The 26,834-nt window shown below is 41.3% G+C and overlaps 1 protein-coding gene across 1 annotated transcript in view; it reads left to right on the top strand.

Annotated features, from left to right (window-relative positions):
• The window catches only part of wdr95 (WD40 repeat domain 95), a gene marked incomplete at both ends in the record, with an annotated part of 35,734 nt that extends 9,198 nt beyond the window's left edge, over positions 1 to 26,536 (top strand). Inside the window, 15 exons of the mRNA XM_080459755.1 lie at positions 539 to 779; positions 887 to 992; positions 1,805 to 1,956; positions 2,237 to 2,339; positions 2,462 to 2,568; positions 4,726 to 4,805; positions 4,911 to 4,965; positions 5,052 to 5,097; positions 5,399 to 5,458; positions 20,083 to 20,410; positions 20,514 to 20,572; positions 21,242 to 21,374; positions 21,455 to 21,494; positions 22,725 to 22,813; positions 26,367 to 26,536. Of these exons, the coding sequence (XP_080315881.1) occupies positions 539 to 779; positions 887 to 992; positions 1,805 to 1,956; positions 2,237 to 2,339; positions 2,462 to 2,568; positions 4,726 to 4,805; positions 4,911 to 4,965; positions 5,052 to 5,097; positions 5,399 to 5,458; positions 20,083 to 20,410; positions 20,514 to 20,572; positions 21,242 to 21,374; positions 21,455 to 21,494; positions 22,725 to 22,813; positions 26,367 to 26,536 (1,769 nt within the window). The remainder of the gene's footprint in view (positions 1 to 538; positions 780 to 886; positions 993 to 1,804; positions 1,957 to 2,236; positions 2,340 to 2,461; positions 2,569 to 4,725; positions 4,806 to 4,910; positions 4,966 to 5,051; positions 5,098 to 5,398; positions 5,459 to 20,082; positions 20,411 to 20,513; positions 20,573 to 21,241; positions 21,375 to 21,454; positions 21,495 to 22,724; positions 22,814 to 26,366) is intronic.
• Positions 26,537 to 26,834: the final 298 nt, after the last annotated feature.

Genomic DNA, 26,834 nt, shown 5'->3' with positions numbered 1-26,834 from the left:
TTTTTCCACATTTCAAACTGTACTCCAACACCAGCTACTTACCAAACACCAAAATCCATGTTTCACCAACTCACCTGCCACAGTATAGACTTTACGCCTCTCACACATAAACTCCATAACAAAGGAAATCAGAGAATCCAAAGATGATGGGAATACAGAAGTATACAAGACAAAACATGCCCGGTTTCCGAGGCCAGCTTGGTTTTTAATGAAAGAAGAGACTCATCCCTGAGAATAGTGCAGAAAAGCATCAACTCCCTTCACTTTACAGTGTGTGGTAATTAAACTCAGTGTTGAACTTTACGTAGCCGGCTTGTGGAGCTGTGAGGAATGATTCACTATGACTCATCCATCACAAATTCACTAATCAATGCCAGCATGTGTGTGCGTGATCTCCGTGTACGTGGGCATGTCACCTTGCCAGCGTTGGCCATTTATTCTGATAATGACTTACCGTTGCTCCAAAAAGCCCGTTTTGATCGATGCGCATGCGGTCGCTCTGATAGTGAACTATATTTTCTTTTTTTCCTTTCTTGAGGTTGCTTACTGCCCTTAACAGACGCCGAACAGCAGCTGATCGAGATCAGGGAGGAGTGCTATGAAGGTAAATCCAAAAAGATCCAACTCAGCTGGAGCCCACAGGTCCGATCGTCGTGTGATCAGAGGATCTTCAGCGTGTATAAAGGTGTCAGGACCTTTGACTTCTGCCAGAAGCACAGTTTGCTGGTCACTGGAGGCATGGACAAGCTCATACGACTGTGGAACCCACACTTTTCTGGGTGACGAACCAGAGTTTTTTTATTTCTTCAAAACACATCCCACTGAATTACAAAGCCTCTTTCACTCCATCCTGATTCTTCTTTCTTCTTCTTTTTTTATTTTATAGGAAACCGACTGGCATTTTGAAAGGCCACTGCGCTCCCATCCTCTTCCTCTGCGTCTCCTCAGAGGACAGTCAGATCTTTTCTGTCTCCGCAGACAACACTGTGAAAGTGAGTCATGAATTCTTCATTATGCTTTACATTTATATAAGATACCATTTATCAATGCGCGTTGTTTCTCAGTCTGACTTGTGCTTTTCAAGCGATCCAGCATACACAGTTTTCATACTCTGCACCAACCACTGTTGGAAATATTCCTGCACTGGTGAAAGTGTCCTTACTTTAGTATGAGCCCAATTACAGAAAGGTTGGTGACCTCTTCCATATTTTTTATACCTCTAACTATCAGCCTCACTGGGATGTCACCTTTTATAGCCAATCCAGTGTTGAGTTAATTAGACGGGAGGTGTTCAGCCTCGCCTGTATTTCTCTTTTCTAACTTTTTTTGGAACACAATACTCAATTCAGATTCATCTAATTTAGGAGAATACTTGGACTATGCATAGTTCGATATATGGTTATTAAATATTTGCATAGTGTTAGATTTTGCTTCATTAATATTCTATCTGACCGGACTTGCCTTTATTCAGAAATGTCAAGAAAATATTACATCGTTAATTTTTTTTGCAAGATCACCACATTTTAAAAGGGAAAAGTGCACCGTTAAATCTAAAATATTATACGCGATTACACCGAATTACACGATGCATCAGTACAAATTAACCCTTTACTGAGCAAGTGTGACTGTAGCCGATGATTACTCATTTCTTTCAAAGTAATACACATATGGCCTATTTTTGAGCTTCTGCTTGGTTTAGGCCGGATCCCATTTGCAGTAACTAACAACATGGTAATGCTACTTATACACCAGTGAAGAATTTGTAATATTTTTCTCCACTGCCTTTAATGTGTTCTCGTTTCAGATTTGGCACATGGAGGATCAGTGCTGCCTGTTTACAGCCGAGCCCAGAGCGAGCAGGATCCACGGTGAAATATCTGCGTGCCGCTATTCCGCCGCCATGAAGTCCCTTTACGTGTCGGCAGACTCCATGGCTGCGCTCTCCCTCAAGTTAAGGTTGGCTTGTCGTGCCGCTGCGTTCTATTCATCATGAAATCAAACGTGCAAGGAGGATGTGTTGAAAATATTCCCCCTATGAACTAATTTAAGGGTGATGTTTGCGAGATTTAAAAATAAAAAATGACAGCCTATAACTTGGGAAGATTTCCTGTTCAGGGATTTATTGCCCCACTTTCACTTTAAAGTCGCAGAGATTTTTAAGATTTACTTTCTGCCGGGGTTGGCTCACAGGCCCCTTCATTTTAATCTCCCTTTATTTATCTCCTCTGTCTGTCAGTCCACGGCTCCACAGTCGTTTGACTGTTTCACACAATGAGGCTGTAACGTGCTGCGGCTTCAGTGAGGAGTTCCGTCAGGTCGTCAGCTGCACCGAGGGCTCTGTGAGTCTATTGCAAGACGGCGATCAGCGTAACATTTCCCATGGAAATTAGTCCAATTGTGTAAAAACAGGTGTATAATTATCACATGAGACATGAGACTTATGAGAGTTTTCTGCTTTTAGGTGGTGAAAGTGTGGGATTTTGACTCTGGCCGTCAGGTGTTTGAGTTTGGCGTCTCCAAGGACCTGGCTCCGATCACGTGTGTGACATTTGACCCCGAAGGCAGGAGGTATTATTTATAAAGTCTTTAAAGCCAGAGGTGGAAATTGTACTGAGAATTTGCGCTCAACAAGTTCATTAGTTAGCAAGAGGAAGATGCTCCATAACAAGGGTCTACATCCTTGATGACCAAAAGAGCCGTTTTTGCAATTTTCCATCAAATAAAATTTGTCTGGCGCCACAAAACATGCAAATGATCTGAAATGAAGAAAAAAAAAGGCATTCATGATATTTAATAGTTACTATTCAAATATACTTTTCCTCCTTTTTTTGCGTCTGTAGCAAATTTTTACAACACAAAACATCTTTCATTACTAATTTGTCGGTTAAAAAGAAGCAATATCATTAAAACAACAAAATGAACATAATTCAGCTTTAATAAATTTTTTTCATGGATTTTTGCTGCTTTAACCATTTTATGCATCTTGACTATTTTAGCCATTTATAGCCACGATACATTTCCTAATGGTTTGAACAGTTTTACTGTTCAAACCATTAGGAAATGTGAGCTGGCTGTTTTTACTGTTTTGCCTTCTTTAGCTGTTTTTTTTAGGAGATTAAACCATTAAAAAAAAAAAAAAAAACCTGTGTGGTATGCACATACAATGAAAATGAAAGCAAAATGTTTATTTACATAGAATTTTCTGGAGCCGTTACAGAGGAGCTGAACAGCCACGTGTGGCTCCAGAGACACAGGTTGCAGATTCCTGCTCTAAAATCTTGATGTTAAAAGGAGGAGCTTTATGTGCAAGGAAGACAAAGAAAGAGAAGCTAAAGTTATTTAAAGCAGTTATTCAGACTCCAGCTCTGGCTCCTGCACCACACATGCATTTTCTCACATGAAGCTGCTCTTCCTGTGTTTCTCATTAAAAGTAATGATATACTAATATTGAAAATCTCAAACAAAACTTAATAAGCAATATTTAATATTTACATTTTTGTATTTATTACCAAAAATGATCATAAATATTTTGGACATGCAACCTAACTATATAGTTCTGCTGTACTTAGTCACTGTTTCTTTGGTGAAATATCTTTGGGTGATTGGTGTGCACTCTTGACATTGATATCTAATTTTAAACATGTCCGAATTAAAAACAAATCAGAAAAGAGAAAAAAAAAACAACCTGAGGATTCAACCACCATTTTCACTGTAAAACTAAAGCAAAAAGCCGACTGAAGCTTCAGTGAATGTAGCTATAGCTGATTATGCGGGTGTAGCTGATGTTGCTGGGACCACTTTATCCACAACGACTACTCCGGTCAGAGAGTAGAGACGGACACTGGGAATAGCTTTATCCTCTTAGTACAGCACGTGGATCTGAACATAGAATGAATGATGACTGGACGTAGATGGATGAATGGAGACTGTAGAATGGTTTTCTGTAACAAATGAGCAATATACAAATAAGTAACTGATAATGAAAATAATGCCTGACTGAAAATCCCCTATTTCAACTGAAGATATAGCAAACTTAACAGGGAATTTGTAACAGTAACTATGTGACTTCATTCATAAACGTGATCAGTTATTGAGTTGTTACCACAGAAAGTAGATGGATTACTGTTTTGAATGTCTTTACAACACATTTACAACACTGCTTTTATGTTGAAACACTCAGTGAAACATAATGTAGATGTAAAAGGACTCCTCTTCAAAGATATATAAGTACAGTATATTTAGCCAGAGGTAGAACAAGTACTAAAAATGTGTTCTCAAGTACTATTGTTACATGAATTGAATTGCCATATGAGTGCTCTTCATAAAGAAAAATGCACTGACAAAGTCAATGTCTTTAAAAGGTGCTCCTTTTAACCGCTGCATGTTTGATTGATTCGCCAATAAACATTCCTTCTATCTTATCTGTAAATTATATCGACATTCAAAGCAGTAAACTATAAAAAAATAACACTGGGAATTTGTTTCAGAAACAACCGTAGATATATATTACAAATGATCTTTGTAAATTCCCCTATATTTGCTACAAACATTTAGATATGAACAGCCAACGCTTACATCTACACATAAAACAAAAGAGGTGTGTGTGTGTGTGTGTGTGTGTGTGTGTGTGTGTGTGTGTGTGTGTGTGTGTGTGTGTGTGTGTGTGTGTGTGTGTGTGTGTGTGTGTGTGTGTGTGTGTGTGTGTGTGCGTGTGTGCGTGTGTAGGCTCATCACAGGAGGAGCAGACGGATGTTTGAACATCTGGAACTCCAACAGCGGTTTGTGCATAAAGACATTAAAAAGAGGTCGGTATCGTAAATTATTTTTCCAAATAGAGAAAGTTAGAAATCACACCTTTTCAATTAAATGTGGAAAAACATCATCCTTTTTTTTTTTTGTTCTCCCGGCAGACGGTGAATGCCACGAGGTGTGCGACTGCATCTTTCTCAAAGTTCACCGGAAGTCGTGAGTTCCATTGTGATATTTGGCGAGTGTTGTTGGCTCGGAATAAATCTGAATCCACGCTGAGCTCGTGCAATTTGTGTCTGTAGCTTTGTGATGTCTGTCGGGCGAAGCCGGAGGATTGACATTTACTCAGTGAGTACAAAGGAAAAGACTGGAATTCAAGGTGTTATTTTGTCTCTTGTGCTTGAGAAATCCCTTTCAAATTATCTCTCCCATTTCTTCCCCCTTCCATCATATTGCATCCCATTTGCATCTGTATACATTGCTGTTACCAGCTGAAGTCAAATTGAAATAGGAGAAAAAAAATAAAGTGACGCCACATGTTGTCTGTTTTGAAATTGATTATAGAAGCAGACAACTGAGGGAAAGCCATGCATACGTGATAGTGTTTTTTTTTTTTTTTTTATCTCATCAGGTTTCTGTATTTCCTCAGGATGTACTGGAGGATCTCCACCATGTGCAGAGGCCGCTGCCTTCGTGGCAAGATGATCTGGTGACTATTAAGAGAAAACTTAACACAATTTCACTCAGTCTTAAAAAAAAAAAAAAGAAGTAAGTGGTTGAAGTGCAGTGACTGAGACTGTGTGACATTTATGTGCTTGGTTGTATGACGGCCACAGAAACACTGGATGGACTCGATCGTTATTCCTTCATTGGAAAGCCTGCGGCTTTCTGAGCTGAGAGGGACACAGAGACAAAGTGCAGCCTTCTGACAGGAACTCGATGCTTGATCAAAAGCATATCAATCACAGCAATGTAGTCGCTCTGCAATTACATTAATACCCCGTTAATCAATTTACATGGACTTTTGTAAAAAGCTGCGTTTCTGTCCAAATCAACCGAGCCACTCTGTGTATTGCACCATAGATGTAATGCAATTCCCACATATAGAACAACTAACTGAAAAATACACAGACATACAGATTTAGAACGTGTCATAATTAAAACATTTGTCGATTCATACCTTTTATAAATATTTGGTGTTTTTGTTTTTAAGACAATAAATAGACAACTTGCCATTTTCCTACAGTGTTTGCTTTATGGATTTGATACTTATCCACTAGTATAATTACATTTGCCAGCCTAAAAGTTTCTTTTGATGACTCAATAATGTAAACCAGGGATAGCCAACTAGTCAGAAACCAAGAGCTGCAAAAATAATGGTGGTACTACAAAGAGCCCCATCATACACATGTGTGGGCTCACAAACAAACTCCCTCTCTCACAAAGACAAGAAATGACATGAAATGAAAATACATACATAATGTATGATACATCTCCATATGGAAATACAAAAGTTGTACAACAATCGGCAAGGCGTGGATTTACAGCATTAACAGGAATAATTTCAGCCCCTCAGCGCACACAAATGCCGGGGACCATCTGCAAATTTCAAATTGCAAACTGCAAAGCCGGTACAACAGCGAGGACAGACACTACAAACCACATATTACGATCAGACCAAGTGTTGTGGTTTGATCAAGTGAAGGCTGCAGGGATTTTGGTCACATTGCAGTGAATACCAGTCGCATCATTAGGTATTATTGTGGGATTTGTCTTTGCTTTTACAGCAGTGTGTAACTTTCAGACGGTCCCTGTGCTCTGGTCACTCAGCCAGCTGCACATACAAAACAATATTGTTTCTGCAGAAAAGACAATTACTTTGGACCAAAATGAGCTTGTGGCATATTGTCTACCTCACACCGATGGGAAAAAAACATCATTTGTGAGGGATATTAAGCGTTATTGATGGCGGAACTTTAACAAACTACTCTCAACAGGTGCATCTGTGTCTTATCTTCTTCACTTCTTCACTATCTGAAGTGTCACTGTACCTGAGCCTTTGTTCACTGGATTAAATTATAAACCAATATCTCAATATTTGCAATGCTAACACAGGTCCAGTTGTAAACATTCAGCTCAAAGTGAATCACTAATATATTCAGCTGTGTTCAAATGACTGAATTATCAGTGACTCAATTACAGTAGGTCGTTGCTTTTTGTCAAATCATTACTGGTTACTGAAAATAACAAATAACTTCTTACTAGGAAAAGTGACTAACTTTAAATTATCTCGATCATTTCAGAAATCTTAATGTGCACAGATGTGTATTATTTCAGTGTTGCTGTGACCTCTAAGCTCAGCATGCGTGGATCAGTTTGATGAGTGATTGACTCAAAACGCAGTTGAAATTCGTGGAGGAAGATAATCTGAATGTTAAATACAAATATTCATCAACTGATGATGAGAAGAAGCAGGAACGAACCAACGCATTACAGAAGTTGTAATTGAGCAAATGTTATGAAAGGTGCTGCAAATAGAGCCTACTGTTATTTACAGTCAGACATCTTTCATGCTGTTGTTTTGAGTTGGTTCAGGATGAACAGTGTCCTCTAACTCCAGTGAGTGGGAGTCTAGTGAACCAGCAAGCTTCAGAACAACACAGAAGACTGAAGGTACACGAACCACTGATTTTAATGTGCAACAAAAGCAACAAGCCCATTGAAACTTAAATAATTACTATTGTTTATCATTGGTAACATTTCCTAAAAGTAATTAGTTACTTGTGAATTATTGCAAAACATTCTAGTGTCACAGAAACAAATTACTTTACATTATTTTGAACACTGGTTTTATGTTAGTACACTCAGTCAGTACTATATAAAGCAGATATATTCAATTCTTTATTTTTACAGTGTTGAATGCAACAAAGTCCTTTCAGGACACTTTTACAGAGAATACTCAACAATTCCACACGAGCAAACATAAGCGGCTGTGGAAAGGAAAAAAAACAAAACTCAAATTCTTATTGGAAGGAACCTGCAGAACCAGACTCAGAGGTGGCGGCTTTCTACTAATTGAGTTTGGGGTGAGGGGATAGAAGGGGAGAAGAGGATAGAACAGACAAGACAGGGATCCACTTGCTGCAAACATATTTTATAATTGGCTCATCTTCAAGTTGTTCAAAAAAATAACCTATACCAGCAATTCCCATACTTCTGCCCCCCTGGATGCCACCTTTACTGCCTCTAAAAAAGGCCATGGATCCACTCGCTTGATAAAACATGACAGTGAAGCTACATGCTGTTGCACTGTTGCTCTCATGAACAGACTCAAGAGTGTTCAACGTGAATCAAACAAGCAGTTTCAATGTATGAGCTTTTACAGATTCTATAAAATGCTGTATTATGGCTTTATTTTAAATGTGTAAGTCTAATTTTGACAACCTCAGAGAAGACAAAGCACCTTAAATATGTTGGGAACAACCATCTTGATGAGTATCTTTTCCATTTTATACTATTGATCACATTGTATGTAATTCTGTCTGCAGGATTTCAGTGCTCGAATGGGCTGGCGCTTCTTCTTTTACTTAACTACATGAGCTGAATACTTTCACCTCTTATGTGTTTACATTGGCTTTAAAATGAAATGCCGGTTGCCTTTTGGCTCACATCTCATCTTTATATATCAACTCAGTCTCAGTCTAAGTGCATTATGCAGCCGGGATGCAGACACACTTCTGTCCAGGCTTCCCCTCAGTCTCAGCTGCATCTGTAAAGAGCTGTGATGACCAAGCTCGGTTTGTGTTCATGTTGCTCGGACACATAGAGGACGCCGTATGGAAGAAGGATGATTTTTTGCTGACTTGCTGAAAAAGTCATTGAGGTGGGAAACAAAGCTTCCCTGATCTCTGACCCACTGTGCAGCATCGCCTGCAGGAAACAAATTTACCTGAAGCAGCAAGTCTCCCCCGTTTCACTGGCGTTTCTCTTTCTTCTTTCATTTCTCTCAGTTTGAAACAGTGGCGAATGGTGGTTCATTTCTTAGATGGGGCTCTTCATCATTAGTGTCAACTTAAATACAGCGGATTTCTAAACCACATTACAGCGCAGTAGGTAAAATGCAACAAATGATTAACTGAAATATTAGAATACCTGGTAAAGAACATTCGCATTAAAATGTGCCATGTCATGTGCGCGTGCGCCGGTGAGGTGGCGGGCGGGGGTTCGCCCAGGGTGGAGAACCAGCCAGGTCCGCCACTGCCAGAGGTGACCAGATGGAGCTATCTGAGGACTCGGAGGTCCTGGAGGGAGCCACCCTCTGGTCAAAGTCAGAGAGCCCATCTGGGGTGAGTGAGCTGGCTGCCTTGCAGCAACTCCTGGAGAAGATTCTGAAAACCCGGGAGGAGTTTTACAGGCAGGAGCAGCACTGGAGTCTCCAGACCGAGCTGAACCAGCTCCAAGAGGATGTGGAGACCAAGAGGAGGTCCTCACCAACACCAGCGGTGGCGGCTTCTGCAGAGGATCTCATCCCGGTACCTAATGGCAGTCAGGGTACCTCTGGCTAGCACATAGAAGACTGTGGGCCATCCAAAGAAATGACTCCTCACACCATTACTGACCCACCGTCCAAACCGGCCATGCTGGAGGATGTTGCTGCAGCAGAACGTTCTTCACGGCGTCTCCAGACTCTGTCACATCGGTCACATGTGCTCAGTGTGAAGCTGCTCTCATCTGTGAAGGACACAGGGAGCCAATGGTCAATCTGCCAATATTAGTGTTCTCTGGCCAATGCCAATGGCCCTGCACGGTGTTGGGCTATAAGAACAGCCCCCTCTTATGGACGTGAGCCCTCATAGCACCCTGGTGAATTCTGTTTCTGACAGTTTGAGCAGAAACATCATGTTGGTGGCTGTCTGGAGGTCAAGTTGCAGGGCTCTTGTCTTGCAGTGCTCCTCCTGTTCCTTCTTGCTCAAAGGAGGAGGTAGCAGTCCTGCTGCTGGCTTGTTGCCCTTCTACCCCCCCCCCCCCCCCCCCCCCCCCACGTCTCCTGGTGTACTGGCCTGTCTCCTGGTATCTCCTCCATGTTCTGGACACTGTGCTAGGAGACACAGCAAACCTTCTTGCCACAGCTCGCATTGATGTGCCATCTTGGATGAGCGGCACAACCTGAGCAACTTGTGTTGGTTGTAGACTCGCCTCATGCTGCCTCTATGACTGAGAACACTAACAAAAATTCAACAGTGACCAAAACATCAGCCAGAATCGACGAGAACAGTGTAATAGTTTGTGGTCACCACCCCCAGGAGTCCTGGGTCATTTGACCGGGCTCCAGGGTCGACTTAAAGACGTTCAGCTGGGGCCCAAGTTGAGCTCAGCTTCCTGCAGGAGCATGAGATGATCAACTGGCCGACCAGGACACTGACAAGACCAGCTTTTATTAATGAATGCATCTGAATTCATTCCGCAACCAAATAGGTATCCATTCATCCGTATGCAAGTGGACGTATTTTTCTTCTTGATTTATTCAAAATAAATATTGTCCAAAATATAATACATGATTAAATTCTAATGATTCTTACCTCCTCCTCTTTTTGAGATGTTTCTCCAGCAGAGAACCCATTTGGTTTTTCTGCAGGTCTTTGGCACAGCAGGAGCACTTTGACTTACTGCAGGGAAACAGACACGCTTGAGGTCAAACCCATTAGCTCCCCTATGAAATTACACATTTAAAAAAATATTTATTCCCAAGCAATACAATTAGTATCGGGGGTCTAATAATTTTGACCCCGTTAGTTTTTTTGTTTTTGTGAAATAATTTTGTTTCTATCTGCAAAGTAAAATAATCGAAGCATCCAAACTAAAGCAAGGATGTTTGGAAAAGCTGTGTGAAAAATATATTGATCTGTTTAACAGCACTTGGGAATTATTTGAAAAACATTTTGACCTCAGCTGTATGCAGTCAAAAACATCCAAGCCACAGCAGATATGAATGTTACATTTGAGAATCTTACCAGAGTTGCTGTCTCTTGCCCATCTACTGCAGCCCTTCACCCATGGGATCTCAGCCGGCGGGCGCAACTGGATCATCTCATACATTTCAGGCTGCTGGAGCTGCTCATGCTTCTCATTTAGCTGTTGCCGCTCCGGCTGCATTTTCTCCTCATGCTGCTCTGTCTGAGCAGCAAGAGCTTGAGTCTGAGGCTGTGACTGCTGCTCTGGAGTCTGGCTGTTGTTCAGCTGCTGCTGGTAGAAAATGTGAAGATACTGAGGGTGTGGCCATAAAAACTACCAACGCAACATATAGTAAGTAATGCTGTAGCAATATAGTCAGTAATGAAGTTAATGGTGTATCAGATGGCTCTGGTGTAGCAGGAGTTAAGAAATACACCAGAATTTATTCAAGAGGATATTAAATGATGGAGCTTGGAAGTATGAGAGGATTCATAATACTGGTCTAGAGTCTGTTTAAACCTGATATACTGTACCAGCTATAACTTGTATTTCCAGAAAATTATTTAAATCTAATTATTCAAATTCTAAGAACTGACGGCACTGATCTTACCTGTGAGAGGTCGTACTCTGCAAACGATATCAAGTTGTATTCTGCAGGCAGTGGGATGTAGAACTGTGGATTCTGTGGGATGTCCTCTGCTGCATCCTGTGAGAAGTTGTACTCTGGAGGTAGTTGGATATAGAACTCTGCAGGCAGTGGATTGTCCTCGTACTCTGCAGGCAGTGGAATGTCCTCGTACTCTGCAGGCTGGAGAATGTGGCTGTACTGTCCAGGGTAGGGGATGAAGTACTGTGCATCCTGCGGGATGGAGTACTGTTCAGCGTGTGGGATGAAATACTCTCCATCCTCTGGGACGGAGTACTCCACATCTTGTGGGATGAAGTACTGTTCAGCCTATGGGTTGCAGTATTCTGAAAGCTGTCAGTAAGATAAAGGCATAGGTGTCATGCTCATCATGGTTGGTTGAGTGGTGGGGTAGACAGCAGTGGTAGTCTGTGAGGTCGTCTGTGAGCTAAGCTGCATGGAGGCTGTGTTCGTCAGGATGGAGGGCGTTGTTGTCTCTATATGAGTCCTCTGAAAAAACTAAGTAAAAAAAAAAAAAGAAGACACTTGAAGACACTTAAAAAAATATGCATTTCCCCAATAAAAAGCAAGTGTGAATGGTGAAGCTGAACAAAAACTAAACTGTAATGCTGAAGAAGTTGAAGGAGTTAGAGGACTCGAGACATTTAAAATGTCACTGTTAAAAAAGTTGCTTTGGAAAAAAGGCAAAAATTTACTTTTCATTCTCTGTAATGCACCTCAATATTAGAAGTCTTAAAAAAAACACCATGACGATCTAATTTCATTACTTACTGGCAGAGGCAGTTTTGATATAATTGATTGTAGTGAAAGATGGATGAATGAACAAACCTTTCTCGACATTTACAAACCAGATGAATATTCGGTGCACTATAAAGAGGTTTGGAAAACCTGGAGGATGGAATGTTTATATGTAAACTCAAATTATTCAGTAAAGGAGTGAAATGATCTGACTATAGATGATAGTTCCTCTGATGGAAGTAAAAACAGCTGGTGGTAAAAGTATTATCATTGGAGTATTATACCCCCTGACTCTAATTATGAAACATTTAGAGAACCACTTTGACAATCTCTTACTAGGATAAAATACACTTTAGTCCTTCTCTTTCTGTCCAACTATTGATAAATACATACGAGTTGCAGAAAGTAGTAAGTCAACATCAATATTATAATAACCAGTGGCGGCTGGTTGATGAAACATTATGGTTCTTTTAAACAGCTAGTGAATAGAGAGCACTTATTAAGACTCTTTTATTAGCATACTTGTAAACAAATACAAGCAGATGCTTCATTAGTCCATTTTGGAAAATGAATGTTTTTTGGGGCTGGTTTACTTGAAATGACAGTTAGTCTGAGTTTAGGAAAAACAAAAGGTATCTCAGGTATATTTTCAAACAACACATCGATTCAACTTTCAAAGCAGTTTTAGAATGTTTTGAAAAAAAAACTCCAAAAAATGAAAGTGCAAAATAAGCTGTGTGCTTTTTTAAGCTCTTAGATTTTCAGCCATACATAAATATGAACATATCTAAACATTTATAAACATTACCAAACCTGGACACATTTGCAAAATTCTCAACATATTTCTGTTTGTTTTGCATTTAAAAGAACAATGGAGAAAGTTGAACCTGACCTGAACGGTAAATTAGAATTAAAAGTTGCCCCAAGTCTCGGACATGAAATGAAGCTGATTGGTTTAATTTCATTTTTGATCAGACAGCTACTAAACTCCACCTCCTCGGGGCGGCTTTCACAGCCCCTCAAGCTGCTCACACACACACTGGAGAGAGAGAAATCAAGAAATCCTCTCTTTTATTGAAGATTATCTATAGTAAATTGTTAGTTTGTTGGCATAAACATATTTTGACAGAATTACAGTATATATATATATATAATTTTTTTTAAATTAAATTCCCCTTTTCGGTCCCAGGGAAGGCGGCGCCCTCTAATGTCCAGTCGCCACTGGTTTAAATGATAAAATTTTGGAATTACTTATAGTTTCCTTCAATAACCATCAGCAATTTTTGACGTAATCCAATGGCTGTGCAATGAAATATGGTATAATTATCACTGACAGGCAATGTAATTACGTATGGATCAGGGCAGACGTCCTCACGTTGACTTTTTCAGGCTAAAATTCAGTGCAGTGAAGCTTCGACCAGCTCGTACCTGTAGTTTATGGCAGGTTCTGCTCCACAGAGCTGCGACTGAAGTGTGAAGATGCTTTATGGCTGACTCAGCCCATGACACGAGGAGGTGTACACCTCAGCCACGGCGTCTCATAGGATTATGCCACTACTGATATATTTCCTGTCCATGCTTTTGTGCTCACACAACATGATATAAGGATTACTTCTGGGGATACACTACAGATACATTGTTTAAAAGAGAAGCCCAGAAATCCCTCTATAATGTCACAGTTTTGAAATTCAGGCCTGATTCAGTGACTGCAAACACATTCAATATTGCTCTGCTTTTATACTGTTCATTTAATGTGATTATCAGTCACTTATAATTACGATATTTGCGAAAGGTGCGATAGTGTAAGATTTATTTTCAACACCCGCCTGTGTCGCTGAACAACACTCCAGTGTCAGCAGCTCTGCCGGATTGTGTTTGGGTGCCGGGAGATGAATGTTAATGACGCCATGCTGTTAACGTGTGTTCAGCTGATACCCACTGTGCTCACATCAAGTCACCCAGCTAACAATTAGTCATTACAAAGTATTTAGCAGTAAACACAAACTACAAAGGTCTGACGCAACAGATCTCCAAGTACTTAGGTTAAAATAATATGGTTGCAATGTAATCAACATTTTTATCTGACACTAACACAAAAAGCTTTTTGTTCTTTATTTGCACAAAATGAATAAAACGATGTCACAAAATCACAATATGTTTTCAAACTGTGCAGGAGAGGATAGAAGCCCAACACGCTTCTACGAAGTCCTCCCCATTGATAAACATGTTAGTAATTTACCATTGCCAATTAACATTGGGGCGAAGGTTATGTATTTGGCTGGTTTGTATGTATGAATGTATTTCATCAACTGTTCGCAAAGACTGAACACCCTTGAAATCTTCAGGGATGATTTGTCAGCACCCAAGGACCAATCGATTCTATTTTGGGATGTTAATAGCCAACCATATCCAAATGAATAATAAAAAAAAAAAAAGGTGAAAAAATGTCCCATACAAAGCAGATGGGAGAGACACCTCATGGAGGAGATCAAAGGAGATCAGCTCCGGTTGCCTTGGACGTGACTTTCGCAAAAACTATTCACTGAAATAGCCAAAAATTTTCAGGGATAACTTGTCTTTGACTAGGACGATCCCATCAAATATTGAGAGCGATTGGGCCAAAGGTAAACATAATTACATCATAACGCTGCTAGCTTTAATCCGATTGATGTCGAACTACCTCCAAAATGTTCAGTTTTTAATTCCCCAATTTCGGACATGACACATGGTGCATTGACATCCTTGCCCTGGCGAGCGGTTGGGGGACAATTGTCAGGGGGGTGATACGGAAATTGTGAATCTGTGTCAAACAGTGATAACGTAGAGCATTTCAAACAACCACGACAAATGGTGGAATGAGGGGTGTGGTGGCTCTGATTACCTTGTAATCCATTGGTTTCCATGGTGACAAATGTGGCGTTGGCGAAGGTATGCGCTGTTCTAGTTTTATAAGGGAAATGAAAATAACGAAGGATGAAAGGACAAACAAGGAACAACAAGCAGGAAAACAAACAAAGGAGTTCGCAAAGACGGTCAACTAAACCACACAACATTGATCAGATTAAGAACAACTGATTAAATAGTTTATGATTAAAGATGGACAAAGTGATTTGTTGAGAGAATTCCAGAGGTTGGGCCCACGACATTTGGCAGACATTTGGAGGTTTTCTGACGTCTTTTGTCTTTCTCGTTGGGTCGGTCTGAACGGCTCAAGATAACAAGAAACAGTTGTAAAACACATAAATGCATGTCTGTATTATTGTATTAATAGATTCAATTCATGGAAATTAAAACTTGCTGGACAGAGGTGACCGGCATGACCAGCGTTTTGGAACTAATAGTGACTTAATATCATAATATTGATGGATATTGGCAGGGATTGGATATGATGATGACTAATTCAATAATTAAATTTTTTTTTAAAAAAGAAGCACAGTGAGAGGGGATTTGCTGGTGTGCCAATGATGATGCTGAGGCGGGCCAATAGTGGCACCCATTCCCGACGCTACATAAAGACACCACCAGACAATATCAACATATTACTTTGATCGTGTGCAGTCTGGTTGAAGATGTTGTGGATAATTTTCAATTCAGATTTTTCTTTCTTAAAGCCAAGTGTTCATAACAACATGGCTTTTCGATGTGGGCTCTTCCTCTCATTGTGAAGCAGAATTCACCAAGCATCAGATTATTCACCCGCCAATAATGGACGTGAGCGGGGTTTAAACTATGGCGTAACAAGGTAGTTGTCTCTCGATGATGCATTCATACTCTGTGCCTCAGGTAAACCTGCTTCATTAATTGCGAGCAAGCGGCGACACAAATCTATTTGCATATAAAATGAAGTGAAAAGACAAATATTACTGGCATTCGAACACGAAAAATTCAATCACTGTCACAGATGAAGCAAGAGTTCTTTTAATTATCCGACCAAATGTTCTGGTGCTGTTCCTTCCATCCTTAGCGGGTGAATTTGTACAATGAGTTGTCTGTAAAAATCAGTAAAAATCAGAGCAGGGATGGCAGCTTCTTCATCTGAGTTCACCTGTATGTTGTGTTCATGCCTCTCTCTCTCTCTCTCTCTCTCTCTCTCTCTCTCTCTCTCTCTCTCTCTCTCTCTCTCTCTCTCTCTCTCTGATTACTACTGGCGCTGTGTGATTCACTGGACGGTAGTGCCTCTCATTATGGCGGGTCGCTGCGTTCACCCTCAAAGAAGACCATTAAAAGAGTGGAATATTGCAATACAGTAGCCAGGAAGAAGAGTGACCCCTCTGATTATCTGCAGAAGGCTCTTCTGGAATCGTTTTTTCATTATTGGCCTGCAGGAGAAAGATCAATGGCTTGTTTCATATGTAGTCCTTGCCTTCAGCCCTCAGTCTTTATTCTGCCCCTCCAGATGGTCAGTGTTTCGTTGCATCGCATTAAAAATTGAAAACATGACCCCCATTCAGCTAAATATTCCACTTTGGCTCTGAAAGCAGTATGCTCGAAGTTCAAACTGCCATCTGCTTTGCCCGAATTGGTCGGTGGTGAACACTGCTCAAGTTGGCAGCGAGTCCTCTCGTTGAGCTCAGTGAGAAATAAAGACCAAGATGAAGCCCTCCGTATCCGTGTGAAGTGCAGCGGCGGGAATAATGTTTGGCTTGTCTGCTTGCTCAGGGGTTTGACATCAAATCAGCTGCTAATCCATGTGCGACACACTCGGCAAGAATATTTTAAGCGACTATCAAGACTTCAGTGAAACTCTTTGACATTCAGACGAGGCTTGAGATATTTTCCATCCAGATTCCCCCCTCGGCTCTTCAGGAAAACCGCTTCGGCTTTTTGTCATTTTTAATTTCCGTGAGGTTTTTGGTTAACAGACGGCGACCTTTTCAAGACAATCACTTTCTCGGTGAGAGGCACAAATTCCTTTTCTAATTTCTGAGTTGATAAGGTTAAATAAATAGTTTGACAATGTGCTTATTGGCTTCCTTGTTGAGCTAAATGAGAAGATTGATTTTGCTCTGAGAGCTAAAGTCAATAAAGATTTTCCACTTAACTCCCAGGTGCAGAGTTAGAGAATCAGAGGAGGAAGGAAGGCTGAAATTTTGCACCCGAACACAACTACAGTTGGTGCAACACGCAGATGTAGTGGTTTAGCACTCTCGTCTCACACTAAGAATATCCCTGGTTTGAGCCTGGCTGCTGCTTGCTTTTCTGTGTCGAGTTTGCATGTTCCCCCGTGTGCATTTGAAGTGAACTGGTGACGGTCTCTGTGTTTCCCTCCTACAAAGATGCAGATCAAGAGGTTGAAACATTGAGTCCAACTATGTGCATCATCCGGTAGAAACTTGTGATCATGAAAGTAGTAAAGAAGAGAGTACATCTTGTAAACTGCACGTTTTTGTGAAAACTATGTGACTGAACCGCCTCTGGCTAAATGGGGGCGAGCTTTTGGCTGCCATTCCTAAACGTGGCGGCTAAAGGAATTTGATTACAGTTACCAATGTTGCTGGTTTGATCCGTCGTCTCGGCCCGTCCACATGTTGAAGTGTCCAGTTGGGAGGGACATTTAGCCTTAAACAAACTCTTAAAAAATAGTGATGGAGCACCTTATACGGCACCTGTCAGACTAAGGCCCTGTCCACATGACAACGCTGTTTCACCTGGCCGCATTGTGTTTGCTTGATCATCAACACAGCGCAGCGTTTTAGGAGCCTGGAAACGGCGTTGTTTTGAAAATGGGTTCCAGAGTGGAGAAGCTTAAAATGATGCCTAGGCTTTGACACATGGATGGGCAGTTGCTGAAATTGATGACGCCATCGCCCAACCTCTCAACACGATAGCCCCGCAACTCTCTCCTGACATCATTTGACAACAAGAACAACAACAATGGCGGCCTCCATACTCCCGGTCGTGAAACTATACTGAGTCTATGTGGTTTAATAAGGTCAGACGTTAGATTGGTTGATTTCTCCATTTTTTTCATGCTCCGTGTCTTCCTCTCCATTTTGGATGCATTTCCGTGCATATGTTACCTATTGGCCGGCAACAGTACTACATCATTCTGAGTAGTTTTGAAGGTGTCATGTGGATGCAGATGTTTTCCGTGTGGAAACTTTCCCGGAAAATGGGAAGAAGAAAGAGGTTGTGGCAACAGGGCCTCAGTGTGTGTCTGTGTGTGACAAAAGGCCTTTTCATACTTTCCGCGTCACATACAGTAAATATCGTCATCCACCGCTGGTCGGCACTGACTCCTTTGCGGTCGACCACCTGCAGCCTAATTTTGTGAACCTGCGGACTGAACGCACCGACCATGCATGTACCAAAGCAACAAACAAAAACAATGGAAATCCGCAGGTCTAGAATATAAAGAATATAAAGATAGTAAAGCCCAGTACCAGAAAAGAGTATTAGCATTTCGCTACCAGTAGGTGGCACACTAACCAACACCAACTGAACTCAACAGAATCCACACGTCCACATAATCAGTATAAAAAAAACAATCAATAACAATCAATAATGAACCAAACATGCCCAACTTCAGTCCCCAGACCCTCTGTAAAACCTTTCTAACAACTGTACTTGGAAACTTAACTTGTGTTCTGTCTGTTTGAATCAAACAATCATTATCACAGTCCAGTATTTTTAACTGCACATGCTCCTGAAAGGGCAGTGTAAATGTTGGCGATCCTGCCCCAAACATGTATCCTGCTTGAAATAAATTATTGAAGTATTTTCACTTGAATTCTTCCATGTAGTCTGCCATTTTAGCCTCACTGTTACAGAGACAATAGGTTTGCATTCCTCCATGTGCTTTTGCCTCCGTGTTCCTCCATGTTGGCTTCAGTGGGACTCAGGAACAATAGGTGTTGATGGGTCAACAAGGACCCACTGCAGCCCGGGAAACTGGAGCCCAACTTAGAAAGGATGAGTGGACGACAGGAGTCCACTGTGATTGGCCGGATCGGTCAAGGGTCTTTATTATCGATCTCTCTCCTTTACTTTAAGAGCACACCGGTGTCCTGTGCAAGTTGTCATGTGGTGAGAATGTCTTTGTTAAATAAATAATTGTGTAAATGCTTGAGTATCTCATGTCTGTTGTCTTTAGCCAGCCACAGTTTTGGAACATGCAGAATACTGAGAGAAAATATCTACCAATTTGAATCATCTGGGCATTGATAGGAGATAAACTGTCTGTCTTACCATTACACTCTCAGTAAAGCTCAATGTCCTTCTCGTCTGTTCTCATCTTCGTACCTGCTTCGGATTTAAAGACTCTTTTCATCTCCTCACCGGAACTAGTCTCTATACTGAATGCTGATTGGTCAGACGTTAGCTGTCAGTCATCATTGTGGCAGGACCTGCTGCCTCACTTCACTGACTAGCCAGCTTCAGAAAGGAGCCAGAGGTGGAGCTTCCACAAAGCTCCTTCCAAAAACCCTAATGGCGGCTTGGATGCCTTGATTCTGGCTCCGGTCCGGAGCTTCGGTCGTCGGAAACCAAAAATCGGGGGCTAAGCTTGGCTTTGGCACCGAGGAAAGGACTGGAATTTGACAGTCAAACTCGTTTCTGTGCACGCAGGCATCTTGAACAAAGCTTTTGATTGCTTTTGCGAGGTGTTGTGCAGATATTACTGTGAATTTATGCCTAAAAAAGGCCCTGGACGGGACATGAGTTCTGCATTTTGTACTAAAGGGAGGAGTAATTTGGCCCAGAATACAAATGAATTATTGTAATGTGAGTAGCTCTTTACTTCCACTGTTTAATATGATAAATCCCACTGTAATAGGCCATTCAAGAAACATATCCGGTTTTTACAGTTTAAAAAAACACATGTTAAATGTTTAACACATAGCAAAACAGTTTGAAATGATCCAAAAATGATAAACAGAATTCTATGAAAGTACAACAAATTCCTCACATTATGTCAGTTACAATGAACTTTGAACCGCTTTGTGTTGGTTTTGCCGTAATAAATTCAAAATACTGCACATCATGTGGTCTCTCTTCAGAAAAATGGGCATAAGGAGGCCATCCTCTGTGTGGCGCAGTGTCCGCCCTCTCTCTTGGCCACTGGCAGCTATGATGGAGAGATCATCGTGTGGAACGTAGTTTCTGGACGAATACAGTGTCGCTTTGGCAGCCGCCTCTCATCCGAGCATCAAGGTGACGGTGTAGCTGGGATGGAAATAATGACCAAATTTGAACAAATCACCTGTGATTATTTGTTGTTTTGTGTCTCTCTCACAGATCCAGATACAAGTGTCCCAAGTATAGTTTTTGTAAAAAACCTCCAGGAGTTTTCCTCGACGCCTGCTCTACTGTCATCTGGGTCCAAAGGTCAGTGTTATGAATTGTGTTGATTACTGTGCATGATTGCACGTTACAACCTCCCCCTGTGTGTTTCTGAATGGCACTAATTTTATTTCTTACTCTTTTAAAGGTTGTTTAAACCTCTGGAGTGTGCTCAACGGAGGAAAGTTTGTGAGCAGCTTCAGAGCTGTGAGATATTAACTTTGCTGTATTTTTTATTGCCCCCCTTTAGCGATCAAAGAATCCCTTTTACCCTCTCTAAAAGTGCTGACTTAGTGAAAAGCTAATTTCCAGCGGGCGGTTTATTTGCTTAGCTCCAGTTTTTTTGGTCTTTTTTTTTTTTTAAAGGGCTGCCAGGTACCTTCCTTACAGACTGATGAGGCAAAGCAAGCATAGATTTCTACATTTGGGAAATAGGTGAACATGAGGGCGTCTGAGCAGCTCCTCCAAAGACTCAAACTCTACAAGTCCGGACACATTTTCCAACTGAAAGCAGAATTTCTCTTTTTTTAATGCCCAATATTTAAATACAAACATGATGTACGAAAACCTCATATTGAATAAATGAATGAATGAAAGATCTTAGTTAGTTAGTCAGTTAGTTAGTCAACAAACACACTTTATTTGTTTATTTATTTATGTTTGTATTTATTTGGGGTTAGTCTGGTTGCCCAATGGATTAATTTTGTCTACAGGGAGGAAGACTTGCATTCACCACGCAGTAAACTGTTCGCTGGTCCTGCTTTGATATTGTTTATTCATATTTAACAAGACCGAGTGCCAAATACAGACATATTATCTGTTTTTGTTAGAGCACTTATAATGAATCTAACTTTGTTTTATATTTGCCTGTTTCAGTCGAAATTCCAGCAGAAGATAACAAAACTGGCGAAAGCAGACAAGGCCGCTCTGCTATACGCCGCTGACATAATCGGTTACATTTATGTTTACCGCACAGAGAAGTTTCCCTCAGATCAAAAGTCACTAAAAGGTCAGCAACACATAAAGACGAGCACTGTTTATCAGAACTTTTTCTGTGTGTTTCACATTTTTCTGTTCTCGCCTATTTAGCTGAGAACTTCTGGCGTGCCCACACCAGCACGGTCACTGGGTAGGTAAATTGAAATATAAATACTATAGACACATATAGTTTTCATTCAAGTAATGATAAATAAATGTAAATGTAAGTAATTATGCTAAAACTACTTAATGTGTACAACATGCTTTCATTTAAAATCATTACACTATCTAAAAATAAAAAAAATAATTTTAGAGCAACCTGTTGAATATACAGTACCTGGGATTTATAACAAATGTCAATATATCAAAAAACATGTTGTGATTTCTTGTAAAAAAAGAACAAGTATACAATGGAAAAAGACATGTTGTAAACAAAAGTCTTAATTATAAGAAAGGAAAAGAAAAGAAAAGAAACGAAAAGAAAAGAATCGAAAACAAACAATAACATTTAACATAAGACTTTATTGTCATGCAGTTTTCAAAGATGAGCACTCACAGTTCACCAAACACACCAAATACGTCCGACATGTCAAACGAGCAACTGACAAAAATAAATGTTACGTACAATCATAAATACCATGAACAAGGAATAAGAATTAATATGAGGTACAGCAAATGTACAAAAAGTATACCTAAAAACTATCCAAATAAATAATGTGCTGGGTAAATTGAGCAGTGAAGTGACTCAGTGTGTATTGATTAGGGCAATTGCCTTATTATCATTGTGTCCTATCACAATCCAAATGTACAAATTTAGAAGCACCTGGATCTATACCCTGCAAATAGTCTCTATTGTACTTTACTTGAGCTCTCGCTGGAGAGTAAATCAAACCGTTGTATATGAGCGGGGGGATGGGGGGAGGGGGGGGGGGGGGGTTGAAACTGTTTTGCATTTATGCAACTAAATAAATGCAATATGTATGTGCAGGAGAAGAATTCTCTTGGTTCCACTCAGTAGTTGTGTCCTCAGCGTTTTACTCAGTCATGTACTTTAAAGTCCCAATGGTTCCATCCTCAGCAAATCCAGTCATTCACAGGCTGAGGTGTCAGCGGCAGCAGAAACTTCCTTCTGTGTATGTGTGTGTGTGTGTGTGTGTGTGTGTGTGTGTGTGTGTGTGTGTGTGTGTGTGTGTGTGTGTGTGTGTGTGTGTGTGTGTGTGTGTGTGTGTGTGTGTGTGTGTGTGTGTGTCTGAAGGTCTCGGAGACGATCAGCGTAGGTGAGATGCAGCCCGGGGTGTATCTGCCATCAGACGTACTAACACAGTGATCCGTCACAAACGCCTTCTCCCATTTCATTCCGTGTCTCTTCATTCTGGTCCAGCCTGCAGATTGTTGACAATGATCAAGTGGTGCTTACCTCATCAGCAGACTGCACGGTGCGGCTCTGGAGTGCACGAGGCAAATTCATAGGTGGGTGTCGCCTTGCATTTGTCAATGCCTTTCCTGTAGTATTTAAAGTCCACTTAAGCAGCTTTAATGTTAATTTATTCAGTGTGACTAGCATGGCTGGATTGGCTCAATAAAAAGTGTGCAAGAGATGTCAGCTTAAAGTACCCTTCAGCTACAGGGCGGATTGCTTAAAGATGGCCAAGACAGACAGTGAATAAGTACTTCTACCCTACCTGGAAGGTTAGTTCATCATGATTCTCGTCGTGGCATTGGGAGCTGTTACTTTAGTTCACAGACAAAGGAGCACTTCATTAGTCAATTCTCCTGAAAACATGAGAGACGTCAAACTGTAAGTAACATTAACCTGTCTTCACCTGGTTGGTAGTTTATCCTGATTAAGCTCATTTGCTTGCTGCTTCTTAATTTACTTATTTCCATAGTGATTGGACAAAAACAAATGCCTTACAAATTAGAATGCAAGACTTTATTTATTGTTTTACTTTTCTAAGTGTCAGGGTTTGGCATTCATCTTCGTTAGTGTGTGATTCTGTGTTTCTGTGCGCCTGTTTGCATGTTTGTGTTCAACACTTGAGTAATACAGACTTTACTCAAACATGCAGTTTTGGTTCATTTGAACAGATTGATTTATTTTATTGATTCACTTGAAATAAACAAAAACGATGGACACTAATGACCAACTTAGCGTCTCCAAATGAGCTTATTGTCCGTTGTTTGGGTAGATGGGGATTGTATTTTAGTCGTGGGCGTCACGATTCAGACTCAGAGACTCGGGTGCCGACAGAGAAACAGTCGGTCAGGAGTTCACTCAGTGCATTTCATTTACAAGGTGAAGTGATAATAAACACAAACCCAAAGAGCCAAATATAAGTGAACTCTTTATAAAGTGAATATAAAGTTAAGTAGTCGGGAACGGGATGGAGGGGAGCATGACTAACAGGATTCTGACCGTCTAAACACAAACGAGAAAAGGAACTGCTGAACTGAACCAGAGCACGCCATTATCAAAACTGGTTCTAGGAAAAGTCAAGAAACAGAAGAAACACAACTACGAGACTACTCAAGAGAAACGACAAGGGCCCAGCGAGAGACTGAAGCATACTGACTTATCTCTCCACACATCACACACCAGACAGCACATGCCCACCTGGGAAAAAAGGAAAGGAGAGAGGGGGAAGGGAGAAAGGCTGCCAGGTGGAGGGGATGACAGTGAGTGCCATTTTACTCCATATTTTCTCTTTTCAGACGCTCTTCCCCCTCTTTCTGAAGGTCGTTACTCCTCTCTCTGTCCCTCCCTCCTCTTTTTCTCCTCTTTTCTAGCTTCCCTCTCTGCTTTTTTCATCTTGGCCTTCTCTTTGTCGCTCATTGAGGCGAGCTTATCCAGTTTCTTAATCATGTCGAGAAGAATCTGGTCGTCTAAATTTGTCCTGCATTTGTCTTCCATCCAGGCCTCCTCTTTCCGTTTGGACCTTTTAGTAGCTCTTCTCTCTGCTCTTTAGCCCTGGTCTCATTCTTTCAGAGCTCTACATCCACTTTTCCAGTCAGCCCCAGTATTGCACGTTTCCCACTCCATTCTCGTGAGCGTTCCCAGATAATTGTTCAGCATCTCACCCGGCATCATTGTTTCCTGCTTGGTGCTTTCCTGGTGTCTTTCTCAGCAGCCATGTCCCTCTATCTGATGTCTCATTGTTGTGGCCAGCGATGGTTTTGCCAAGGGTTCCCTTCATCTCACTGACTTCTCTGACTTTCTCTGCAACCTGGGTCTTATGGTTCAGGACTTCAGCCTCTCTGGTCTGCAGAACCTGTTTCAGGGTCGTGACCTCTGAACTGAGCAGGCTGAGTTTCTGCTCATACTGAGACTACAGGGCAACTTTTTTTCTTCATCTGCCTCATGCAGCTTAGTGACCAACATGTTCTCCAGGTCAGCCTTGGAACTCTCCAGGTTGGTCATGACGGTTGTTACCTTGTCACTCTGTTCCTGAAGTCCCTTATTGAGACTGCCACACTCGGCTTCTTTAAGGTCAAAAGCACTTGTGAGGGCCTCCACTTGCAAATTCAGTTGGCTACCGGCTCTTTGGCCTATACAAAATGTCTTCTGGTGACCTGCTGCAGCTTTCTAATTTGGTTGCATTTCTTCTGCAACAACCCCTCAGCTTCCGCTCTTTGTTTCTGGAGACTATTTTCTAAGGCCTGAGCCTTCTATGAACCTCTCAGCTGTTGGTCCTTCTGATGGAGCGTAAAGTTCAACTGTTCTTGATGAGACTCCAGAGCTCTGAACTGGCAGCTCAATTCCTCCTTCTCTATAGAGAATATATCTGATTTATCAGCAGTTTCTTATTTTGAGCTTCCATACTGCTGTAGCACAGACAGTATCTCTGCCATTTTTCCAACTTGCCCTTCACTGATGTTGCGCTGCTCCATAACTCTGGTGTACGTACTCCTTGTTGGTCGCTGCTGTGTGCTCTCTGTTTCTTCTCTGAAACACTGCAACAGTGCTTGACTTTTAAATGGTAGAGCAAATGCAACTTTAAATATCATCTGTCTTGTCTTTCTGTCTTTCAGAAATTATTGAGAGGTCAAAAAGGGGGCATAGTCCTTAATTTATGTTCTAGAAATAGGCAGCGGAATTGTTCCTTTCAGTCCCACATGACATCAATGAACAAAAACAAGTCCAGCCTTGTTGACGTCCAGAGCGCAAAAGCAATTTTTTTCTCCAAAAGATAATCATCTTCAGGTAAAAGAACCTCCTCCTTATTATCAAAATCCTTCCGCAACAGTGAAAGGCCATGGCTATGACAGTCTGCTGAAAATCTGATGGTTCACCATGAAACAGGAAGTGATGTGTAACTCTGCTCTACATGCTGCAACGAACCTAAAACGTTACATTGGTGGTCACAGTCCTGCCCTGATGAATTCAACTGAGCAATGTACAGTCGCAGAGAGAGCGCCACCTGGTGGATGGACAGGAAGTGCTTGCATAACCAGCCTGTACATGCTCCACTCAGCCTGAAACTTTATATGCAAGATCTCAGTCGGCCGTCATCCCATCCAGAGGGTACAGTACACTGTCAGTCATAACGCCACCTGGGATACTTCCAATCACTGACCAGCAAGGATACGAGGACCCGTCCAACGTTGCTTGCAGCTTTAATTTCCATATTATAAGAGTCAATGTTCACATGTTTCACAAATAAACACACTCTCGGTGCCCTCTGTGTTTTCTTCTGAAAATTCTGTGAACTTCCCCCCGTGTAAGGCCGCTTTTATCCACACCAACTGACAGAATAACCGCAGAAGAAATGCCTACTAATGTCTCATGTATCAAATAGATTTATAAAAGTATGGATATAAAGGCTCGATTTTTTTTCTTTCTTCCTGGGGCCTCTAGGAGGTGTGCAGCGCAGGAGGGCATCGCTGTGGAGAAATGATTTCAAATAGATTCAGACATTGTGACATTTTCAGAAGCCTCACTTTTAACTGTGTCACATTTGCTCAGCGCCACGCTGCGCAACCTGGCAAAACATTAAAATAGAGGATTTTTGGTCCGTGTCCACAGGGACCTTCGGGCAGCACGAGCGCTGGAGCGTCAACATCCCATCCTCCTGGATGCATCCCGGTGTACCGTTTGAGGTCCTGATTGATCCCCTGAGTTTGCCAGATCACAAAATGTTGAATGTAAAAACACGTCGAGGTGAAGCCATCAATCCTGACAAGGACTCAGGCTGATGGAGGATGGATTAAAGGTGAGGAGCATTATTTCATTAATAATTATCTGCGCTGATACCTTTCACTCTCTCTCTCTCTCTGCTCCAAATATAAACCAAACTGAATCTCCTCTAACAATCTATCAGTGACACCGACACTGAGGAAGATTAAAAAGCACATATTACCCAGAGGAATATACGACCGGGTTCTGCTCAGTTTTAATGATTCTCGCAGCCGAGACTACTGCACGTGTGCAATGCGAGTCTTACGCCAGGCTTAACAAGTGAGGGATTTATTTTTTAGAGTGCCTTCTTTTGCT

The sequence above is a fragment of the Lipophrys pholis genome, assembly GCF_963383615.2.
Source record: "Lipophrys pholis genome assembly, chromosome: 3".
Taxonomy (NCBI): Eukaryota; Metazoa; Chordata; class Actinopteri; order Blenniiformes; family Blenniidae; genus Lipophrys; species Lipophrys pholis.
Note: the sequence above shows the minus strand (reverse complement) of the source record. Positions and strands in the feature narration are given on the sequence as shown.